Below are 10,424 nucleotides of genomic sequence, written 5' to 3'. Positions count from 1 at the left end.
GTCAACTGCAGAGGTTCAAGAATACACCTCAGTAATAACTGATGTGCCAGAGTACCTGCTGGAGCTCAGCAAAGAGCTCTGAGCAGTAACTGCTTAAAGCACCTTAGTTTAGGTGACTGCAAAAGCCTGAGTGTCTCAAGCAATCGCCCAACTCTAGAAGTTAGCTCTGTCAAATGATCATCAATTATAAGGAAAATCATAACACAATTATTGAAAATTGTAATAGTGCCTCTGCTCGGTGAGCCTGTCCAGTCTCACGTACAGCAACAAGACTAAGAAAAGCGAAGCACTGACACTATTATCAATGAGCTTAAAAGCTTTCTCACAACTAGATGAAATATCACATCTTTCAAATATTTAATGTAATAGACTATCTACTATGGATTGGTAAAATCATCTATTCTCTGAGAAAAGAGCTGAAGTTGATTTCTAAGCTTATGAAAAGGCCCTTCAGAGAGTTGATGTTACGTATTGATGAACTATTATGTGGTTTCAGTAAGTCATGTATGCAGTTGCTGGTGGTGAAGATCATAAAAGTCAGAGCCCTGGGGGCACCCCCAGGCCATGATGGGGTACACCCCCAGCTGGGATGCTCCACACACCCTCTGCTGCGGTGCAGGGGCTCCGTGGCGGCGTGGGGCTGGCAGCCAGTGCTGCTCTGGTGGCTGCTGCAGGCGTGCAGTCCTCTGGTCCTGCCTTCTGTGTGGATCCTGGGCATACATGTCAGCCTTCTTTCCAGTCCTGTCTCTGGTCCTGGGTGAACCCTGAGCCTGACTCTCCACCCTGCTGTGTGTGGGATTATTAAGGCACCCTGCCCCCATCACCCTGCTCTGCCCACCCACCTCCCTGCTACAGGGCTGGCTGGGGGCACTGCCTCTGCCTGGGGCCACCCTCCGCTTCCAGCCCGTCCTCCCTTGGGCAGCAGCCTTGCTCATGCAATAAACAGTATAAATTGTATTTTTTAAATTATTTTTACTGATTAAATTTAATATAATTTAATATTTTAATATTTAATTTTTTTTTTCAAAACAAACTCCAGTAATAAACCAGTAATCATGAGAATGTCAAGACTGGCCATAACAATATTTAATAGCCAGCAACGAGTCAGAAACCAGAGAAACCCAAGGATGGTGACAATGGAAGTATCAAATTAGCCTATTTTTTTTAGTGGTGGTTGAGACAAATTGTGTTCAGCAAATGCATGAAACAAGCTCCAGAGATGTTCCCATAGCAAAAACCCAGCTTGTCTCTGAGCTTGCAGAAATCTGTCCCTCTGCTCAACGCATGCTGACAGCCATGCACAGGCTTCAAAAATACAATGAATAAGTCAAATGCTGAAAACTCTCCTCTCCCCTAACTCATTTTATTTGCACTCACTAAAAGTCACCAATAAACCAATACACACCCAAGCTGCTTCATTCTCTTCAGGGAGGATTTCACCGCCTTCTCGAACCCTACGAAAAGAACAGCTTAACTTCTTCCCGTTCTTTTTGCCTGAGGCACTGAAAGGAAGATCATTTTATGATGCAAGTAAAAAGTTCAATCTGTCCTGGGGGTATATTCCTGACTCTTCTTTGTAACTGCTCCACCTAGGCCATTGTATGTGTGGTGTGTTTAGCGAAATAAGCCCATGGTTTGTCTCAAGTGAAATTTATCACCACCAAGTAAGCAGAATTAATCAACGAGAAAACTCAGTGTGAATTGAGGCAGGGTCTGTTTGAGTCAAAAGCAAAGGAGAAGCACACCACAATTACTTAATTATTAATTCTGCAAGATAATTAAATTATATATATATATATATATATATATATGATCCAGAAAAACTTCCCATGTACTATTACTTTTACATACAGCTCTTTTCTTTATAAAAAATGGTCAGCGCTCTCTCCCAGGCTGAATATCGTACGTGCAAAGCCGATGTAGGTCATTCCCCAGGGACCGTTTGAGATCTTGAGAACTGCGAAGACTGCAAAGGGGAAAACGAAGAGGAATGGAATTTCCTAACAAGGACCCTTTAGCTGAATTAAACTCACCCTATATTTGCAATCCTGGTGCAATTCCGTAGATGGGTTTTCTCACCTGCAGGTTCCTTCAGTATCCCTTTGGGGAAAGAAATTCAGGGTCTTTCCCAGTTCTGTTGTAGCGTGGAAATGAACTTAAGAAAAAAATCTGCTGGTACTAGCGACTAAATATTCTTCATAGCATCGGTGTAGTAAGTAGCCTCATACCTTTTGAGCAGCCCATCTCTGCTTCCACATAGCACACACCCCTCATTAAAGCACATCCCTTCTGTCCCCCTGCCAGCAGGCCATGGTTACCTGGATGGGTGCTGAACTTTTCCCTGCTTCAGTGGTTCTCATTAGAGATCCTTGTTCCTTCTAACAACATCTTCCCTACGTCTAAAAGGCAATGCCTTCCTGTTCATAAAGAGGTTACTGAAAAGAGCTCCCTGTTACTAGACATTAAGAAAAAGTTTAGCGCTGCAAAGAATTAAGCTGGTGCCCTGCGTTCCGAAACTGATGAAGAGTTGTTGACTGCTGTGACAACCTTCTTATCCCCCTCAGTCCACAAATCTGTGACGTGGGTGCTTTACACTGCTGAAAACCAAGACAAATGGTTTCACAAGATATTTTCACTGCCTCAGAATCCTCTCAAAGACCTGAAAGCTTACTGCCAATTTATCAGGATTCAAAACAGATACCATCTGCCGAGTCATTCTGCCTGGGCCTTTTTTTTCCCCCCCTTTCCTTTCAGGTAATCAGTCTGTACCACGGTGACATGCTTTTCTGCCCTCTAGTAATAGCCCCTGGATAGGAACCTTCTGGCACAGCAGCATGCAAAGACTATTGCTCATTTATTTCTGAATTTGGAGGTGCAATCACGTAGCCTCTAATTCTTGACCTTGATGGTCAGTGTAATGGCTTTATACCTCCTCCTTTAGGTAATTGAAACCAATTTTCCTTTTCACCTATCCATTTTACCACAATATTTTCTAAAATATATAAGCAGGAAGGATTAGGAAAGGCTTTGCAAAATGTCATTACCTCTTTATCATAATCAAGGGATTAATCCAGAAAAAGAAAAAATCAATAAATTTCAATAGAAAATCTACATTCTCCTTTGTATCTTATTACACGTAATTAGTTTATACCGGAATTGAAAAAGAGTTAACAACGGTTGTCAGCCAGAGCTCAGGGTTCTTTAAAACATTGTAGAATGAAGTTTGCTAGCCTTGCCTAAAGTGCTGCATGGAAATCAGGCAGCTATAAAGCCATAAGACCCGTGCTGTGAGCCCTGGGGGCTACATGGTAAGCTGTAGCAATTTTTTTTAGGCTCTCTTTCTTTACATAATATTAAGACACTTTGACCAGGCTAATTGTTTTAAAACAGTTTTCTCCTGTACAACTTTTATAAAGCTCAAAACTCTAAAATCTGCCCATTCCTGTTTATTGAGCTGAAAGAAAACTGGTTCTGCTTAGAACATCCAGAGGTGCTCTTCCGTAATTGCAACAATCCCCTTGAAAATACAAGAAGTTACAGAAAGGGACTCGACAGAGACAAAAGTGGAAGAATGATTTTAGCTTGCTGAACCTGTGGATAAGAAAGTACAAATGAATCTGGTTTTTTTAATCAGTAGAAAATTAGAATGAGTGAGCTCTTGAAGTCCCTTGGGAGATAGGGCAGATGGCCTTGTGATCAGAAAGTGATGCTTTTTCTAGAGTAGATTGATAGTCTGCCTTCTAGCCTTCTCCACTTGGAATAAAAGAAGAGCGATGAATGCAAAAGGGGCAACTTAATGAATGCTGCACAGCTTGCACTGGCCTGGTGTTTTGGTTCTACATGGTGCAGCTAGAGTATGTCTGGTAGAAGCATGTGGAGTTGTTTTCCAGAAACATAAATTTCCAGTAACAGAACCAGAGATGGAAAACTTTCCTTTATTTTAAAAGCTGCCTATGGCAATGAAAAAGACCTTAATGATTTTGCTTAGAACATGTTAAAGAGAAAACTCACGTGGGCCATTTGTATGCTATTCACAAGGTTTTCCTTATGCCTTCTACTCACACCTTGGTAAGTAGTTAGGTCAATCATAAATGAACTTTTTTTACCCCCCCCGTGTGTGTTGATTTCAGCCAGTTGCTTTTCTGGTTATTCTATTTTTCCCTTGCATTTTGCATACATTAAAAAAACAAAGAACCAATGTATAACCATGTTTAATGATGCTGGTTGCTTATGTCCATGATGATTTAGCCATTTCAATTACCTAAATTTCATCAGATGCAAATAATTAGCTGGATTAATCTATATTTGTGCAGCTGTTTTCAGTGTGAAAATTAAGGTGAGCAACCAGCAATTTATACATAGAATTTTGTCCTCCTTATAGACTTTTTGCTTAAAATAAGATGGCGTGATATGTGATGCAATTTGTCATAGTTTACTTTGGTCACAAAATGTGGTCAGAAAAATAGACTACTTATTGTTTCAGATATAATAAAATGTTACAGTCCAGTCCTCCTGTCTTACCTATTTATCTGTTTCCAACATGTCTATCGGATGGCGTCTGGGTAGATCTATTTTGATTTATACAAAATTTGACAGGAGTCTCTCCGGTTTTCAGAAGGGAAGGGAGGAAAAAAAAATTTCAACAGATTTCGACCAGCTTATTTCCTGATTTTATTGGAAATCAACTTGACAAACAGGCTGCAAACAGAAAAACTTGGAACATCCTCCTCAGTCTTAAAGACGAAAAAAACAACCCAACATTCTATAAGGCTCCGGGATTCCTGTGTCTTCTGGGATAAGGCGGTGAAGGATGGCCAAAGGCAATCCATAGAAGCAGTTTATCATGACACTGTCAAAAGATAAATGCAGAAATCCTTGCAGTAAGGAGGGGAGAGCCTCGGCCAGGTCAAGGCTATGAAGTGCAGCAGCCCAAGGCACTGTGGTACTGTCACAGGCTGACACCCAACACAGACAGGTCAAAGCCCAGCAGGCAACAGTGGGTGAAGGGAAAGGGGGAGACAAGAAAGCACCGATGAGAAACACCACAAATAAGAACAGTCTAATGGCATACTTAAGTTTTATTATTAATTCTATTTGAAAATCAAATCCAATCCCTACTTTCCAAAATAGTAGAAATTTACCATTTGAGTCATATCACAAACTCTGCCAAAGGCTGTTTCAGAACCAGTATGGTAATTTGCTTTTCAGCTTGCCACAGAAGTGAGAGCCCAGAGAAAAGAGACATGGGGTGTTGGTGTTCCCTGGTCTAATGTAGTTCTAGCTCAAGTGCTTCACTTGTTTGATTGCAGTGAAGAGAAACACATTCATAACTTCATCTTGTCTAGAATTCAGTACAATATAACAATATCTTCATAACTCATTTGTCTGCTATTCTAAATGCCCCTTTCCCTTCCTTTTTTCCTTCCCTTCCCTTCCTCAAAGCTTTTTTAAAGCAGCTGATTTTCCCAAATTTGATGAAGAATTCACCTTGTCATTGCCGCCCCCCCCCCCCCCCCCCCCTTCCATCAGCTGCACGAATTTAAGGCCTGACCCCCAATTTGACATGATTGACAAGACCTGGGCATCACTCAGTACGTTTCAGACCAACCAGCCCCCCCCCCCCCCCCCCCATTACAGAATCACTTCCAGTGCCTTTTCCCGGCTCCCCTGCAGCTGCAGAAATCACTTTAACGATACAGCTGGGGGTAAAAAAAAAAAAAAAAAAAAAAAAAGAATTTATGGAAAAGACTCTGATTTTTATAATCTTCCTTAATGTTACCCCATTTCACATTCTGTTTCAAATAAGTGAGGTGGCGTTGCGGCTCGGAGGACCACCACCGCGGGCTGGCCACCCTGCGTGCCCCCAGCCCGTGCGGGAGCGCCCTCGCTGTACCGCCTTTTCGGCTGCCTTTCCCCACGCCGGGCGGTTTGCTAACACACACACACACTTATATCGGGGGTGGGGGGGAAGCTGTTGTGTGCAGCCCGAGCCATCGGGGGTGGTGGTGGGGGGGGGGGTGTCCCGGTCGCCCAGCGCTGGGCTCTGCTGCCCCCTGCGCCGCGCCGCCGGCGCTGCAGCCCGCCCCGCTCCGCGCCCGCGGAGCCCCGCTGCGCGCCCGCCTGCCCGCCGGCCTCAGCCCGGCGGCTGCGCCCACCTCCCCGCTTCTGCCCCCCAACGTTACAAACGGGATGAGGCTAGATGCAATATCTAAAGGGGTTCTTTTTGTTTGGCTTTTTTTCTTTTTTTTTGGGGGGGGGGAGGGGGGTATTCTTTCAAATAGGTCTATTTGCCTCTTCTTAAATTCCAAACCTAAAAATGTGGGTGGGAGGAGGTTTGGTTTGGGTTTTTTTGTTTGTTTATTTTTTTTTTTCCCTGCTCTTTGGCTTATTGTAGGGTTCTTCTCCTTCCTCGGCCAGCCTTACCTTACCCAGCTCAGGAGGCCAGAGTCCCCTTGGCCCGCAGGGGCCATTGCCTCCGTGTCCTCCCCGCGGGGTGACCCCCGGGGCGCTGGAAGGAGGTCCCGGCAGCCCAGCCCACCTCCAGGCTCTCAGTGTTCAGCTGCACTTAGAGGTGGTCGTATGTGTTTGTCCCCCTTATTTTGTTTTTATTCGGGGTGTGTGGGGGGTGTGTGCAGGGAAGGGTGGCAAACATCATAATTTCCTGAAAATATATAAAAAAGAATATTAAAAAAAAAAAAAAAACAACCACAAAAAACAATGGAGTTTGCTAGTTTCCTTCTTTCCCCTTCCGCATCTTTGTGTTGCAGCGCTCCAGCGTTGTCTTGACATCAGGCTCCAGGCTGGTGGTGCTGAGTTTGGAAAGCTTTCATGCACTTCATTTCATCTTTGAATTGCACATGCTTTTTCTCTCATTTTTAAGCTCTCTTCTGCTTCGAAGGAAACATGTTCTGACATGCTGGAGTTTGCTGGTGGTAAATATTTCCTTTGACTACAAAGTGCATGTGTGAAAAAGGCTTTCTTGTTGGTTTGTTGTTGGGTTTTTTTTTTCTATTTTTTTTTCCATGGAAATATGTTTCTTTCTCGCTTGCTCCTTTCTCTGCTGTTATTAATAACCTGTAAACGTGCTGAATCCGGAGGTCTGAGCGAAATAGCTCATGCGGAGCTGTACTTTCAGCCACACCATGCTGAGGAAGGTGTAGAAGCTCTGTGTATGTGTGTGCGAGGGATCCGTGCCATGAGTGTGACAGTTTCCATACCAGATTCGGTGACAAAGTAGGGACCACAGGTGAGTCCCCAGGAAAGCTGCTTTGCCGAGAGGACTTTTTTTTTTTCTTTTTTTTTTTTTTTTTTCCTCCGGCCCCTATCCAGAAAGCAGTGTTCAGCTCTCCAACTGCTCCCCAGTTGGCGGTTGTGATTTATTTCAACTGAAAAAAAAAAAAAAAAATGAAATGAAATCAAGACTAGCGAATGGCACGTAACTGAAAGCCGCCGGGCGAGCAGCCGGCTGCGCTGCCCCTCGCACCAGCGCATCCCCAGGCCTGCGGGCTCGGCGGCCGGGCGAGAGCAAGGGCTGCAAAGGGTTAAGCCGCTGACTCGCTCGCTAGGCAAAGTTTAAGGAAGACTATGCCCGAGGCTGGGCGCGCCGCAGCCCCGCGGCTGGGACCGGTCCCCCTCGCTGCGCAGCGGAGCCGCTCGGGCGGCCGGCGGGGAGCGGGGCCGGCGCGGCCGTGAGGGCGCTCCGCCGCGCTGCGCCCCAGCCGCCGCTGGGAGAGGAAGGCAAGGGAATTCCGAGGCGTTTAACCGCTTTCCCGGGGTGTTCCTCCGTGTCATCGGTGGGGGACGGGGTCAAGTGACCGGCTGGACGAGCAGCTTGGCAAGACAATTTCCTTCCTCCTTTCCTTGAGAGAAACCTTGCGTGATGGTGTCCGTTGGCAGCTATGGAAAGCAGAGACCTTGGCAGTGATCCCTAAAATCATACCATGCCGGAGCCCAGCGCTTCGGTCACTTTAGTCCCTTTCAACCTGCCGGACCCGGTGGGCTTTGGGTGACCAAGCGAGGAGGACCCACCTCCGCAGGAGCAGGTAACGGCTGGTCGAGTCATCTCCTTGGCTTGACACCCTCTTGATTTGACCGAAGTGTGTCTCGAGTGTCTCTGATGTGAAGCATGGGCTGGGTGAGGGGCCAAGGGCAGGAGGGGGCCGGGCGTGAGCCCCCCTAGCCCCTCTGGGGCAAGGCAGCAGGAGTTTGTAGTATCCCCCGTGATTTGGGGGCACAGGGAGCAGAAATGCCTGGCTGGGATCGACAAAGCTCTGTGTGTCGGCGACAGGTTGCTAATATCGGGGAACGTGGAGAAAGAAGGGACGGATGGACAGAGGACGAGAAAGATTTATAAGGGGGGCTATTTTTTTTTTTCCACGAAAAAATGCACCGCTCGTCTATCAGCTTCGGGAAAGGGATATAAATCATCCTCAAATAAGAGCTTTGAAAAGTATGCAGAGCCTTAAAAAAAAAAAAAATAAAGACAGGTCCTAAAAAGTCAAAAAAGACCCAGAACAGCCTTTGATCAACGTCGTTCATTTGCCTCTAGACCCTGCGGGGCTCCTGATGCTTTCATCCCTGGGAGCAGCGAGCAGCCCTCCCTCCAAGCCAGGGGTACAGGCTCTCCCCGCGGGCTGACCCGTGCCAGACCCGCTCCTTCCCGGCCGGCTGAGCCCCGCCGGGGGGTTAGGACCCCCCCACCTCCATCCCGGGGGCGTACCCCGGACCCCGAGGCAGAGGTGTCGGGAGGGGAGCGGGCTCGTCCTCGACTCCTTCCCCCTCGCCGAGTCCCCTGAGAAATGCCGGGGTACCTGCGCTCCCCGTTCCGCGCATCCCCAGCACTCAGCGCACCCGCGTAGGTGAGGGCGCAGCCTCTTCTCCGGGCAGGGCGGCTCGGGGCTGGCTGTTAAAGAGCGGGGTGAGGTGGGGGGGTCATAAGCCCCCTTGGACGGCAGGGTGCGGGGGGGGGCAGGAGCCGGGCTGGGCTGACCCTCGCCGGGCTGGTCGGTACGGCTTGTTAAACCTTTGAAGTCGTGAATAATTTAGCCCCCCACCCCACCCCCCAGCGAAGGAGGTGCGGAGACAATGGCGAGTGATTCAGCTTTTGAGCTGAAAATGCAAGCTAGCGAGCAGCCGGGGGTGAGGGAGAAGCAACCCCCGAGGCATTTCGGTTGCTTTTTCTGTTTCCTCGACACATGGCATTGATCAGCTCTTCTCTCCTCTCCCCACCCCTCCCCAGCCCCTCTCTTAAAGTAACTCGCAGCAAACGCCGCATTGTGCGTTTTCTGTACTAATGGAGGAGTTTCGAGGCAAATTCTCCTCGCGCACAACCCCCGTCCTACCTTGGAGGGCTGTATCCTATCGCCCGGGTGCTTCTCGGTGTTAAAATAGTCCTGCCTTTGCGTGGGCTTGGCAGGGCAGGGCAGCGGCTTAGCGGGGAACGGGGCGGCAGAGGAAGGGTTACCCCGAAAAAAGCGCAGGCAGCCCGGGATGCGCGCACACACATGAACGCGCACACATGAACGCGCACACGCACTGGCTGAGCACCGGAGGGGGGGCGGGGGGTGTGGGGGGGTGGGTGTTAGCGCTTTAGGGCAAGAGGCGGTTTCTCCAGCGGTTTATAAAGTCTTTCTGCCTGATGATGGAAATCAGACGGAATACTAAAGGAGGTCCGTCTCTTCCCTGAGGGTTGGACTTTCTTTTATTCTGTGTTATATGTATTGAGTACTGCTATTGCCTACCTAAAAGTTCGCGGAGGGCGGGGGGAGGGGGTGAGGCGGGCTTGGCGGCGGCTGCACATGAAATATCGCCATGTTGGTGGAGAACACGGCTGTAATTACTGCCGGCGAGGGCATCTCCCTGCTAGGACCGCAGCTCGGGGAGTTTTCCAGCTCCCTCCTCGGATCCTCCCCGCCAGAGCCCGGGAGCGCGCCGGGCAGCCGCGGGGAGGCGGGGGGGGGGGGGGGGGTCCGCGGGCTGCGTAACCCCCGCGCAGCACCGCCCGCTTGCTTCCCCTCGCTGCGAGGAGGAGGAGGAGGGGAGGGCGAGTCCAAAGGGAGGGAGGGAGGGAGCTAAGCTGCCTTCAGCAAGCAACGGGTTAAAAGCGGGAAAGAAAAAAAAAAAAAAAAAAAAAGGAAAGAGAAAAAGAGAAAACCTAGCCTGACTTTGCCTCTTGGAAAGCTTTAGGTTGCAGCCCTGCCTTCCAAGCATTCTTTAAACTAGAAATGTGGGAGGGACTCCAGGAGAGAGAGAGAGATGGCTATCAACTGAATTCATTACTGTAAACATCTCCCTGGGGTGTCAGGCAGGGAGGAAAAAAAGGCACGACTTACATTAGCAGGGAATAGTCAGATCTGAGGCATCATTACTGCTAAGACCAGCCTGCAATCCCGGCTGGAGGCAGGCTCAGGACTTGGAGAGAGCCA

At 48.4% G+C, this 10,424-nt stretch overlaps 2 protein-coding genes across 5 annotated transcripts in view; one reads left to right on the top strand and one right to left on the bottom strand.

The window, feature by feature from the left end:
- Positions 1-5,060: 5,060 nt before the first annotated feature.
- On the bottom strand, positions 5,061-9,537 carry LOC129784913 (uncharacterized). 3 transcript variants are annotated; one of them, XM_055810948.1, is made up of 3 exons: positions 9,342-9,537; positions 8,029-8,291; positions 5,061-7,896 (listed from the first exon to the last, which is right to left on the bottom strand). In XM_055810948.1, the coding sequence occupies exons 1-3, from the start codon at positions 9,503-9,505 to the stop codon at positions 7,583-7,585; spliced, it is 741 nt and encodes a 246-aa protein (XP_055666923.1). In that variant the 5' UTR covers positions 9,506-9,537; the 3' UTR covers positions 5,061-7,582. The 3 variants fall into 3 exon arrangements, 1 of the variants encoding a protein (XP_055666923.1); XR_008748162.1 differs by having other exon boundaries at positions 5,061-8,460; XR_008748163.1 differs by lacking the exon at positions 8,029-8,291.
- Positions 7,890-10,424, top strand: part of FLRT2 (fibronectin leucine rich transmembrane protein 2) — a 65,382-nt gene continuing 62,847 nt past the window's right edge. For both annotated transcript variants that reach the window (XM_027785126.2, XM_005236343.3), the window contains exon 1: positions 7,890-8,042. The gene's annotated coding sequence lies outside the window, so the exon portion shown is untranslated. The remainder of the gene's footprint in view (positions 8,043-10,424) is intronic.

Source organism: Falco peregrinus, chromosome 1 (genome assembly GCF_023634155.1).
Source record: "Falco peregrinus isolate bFalPer1 chromosome 1, bFalPer1.pri, whole genome shotgun sequence".
NCBI lineage: Eukaryota > Metazoa > Chordata > Aves > Falconiformes > Falconidae > Falco > Falco peregrinus.
Note: the sequence above shows the minus strand (reverse complement) of the source record. Positions and strands in the feature narration are given on the sequence as shown.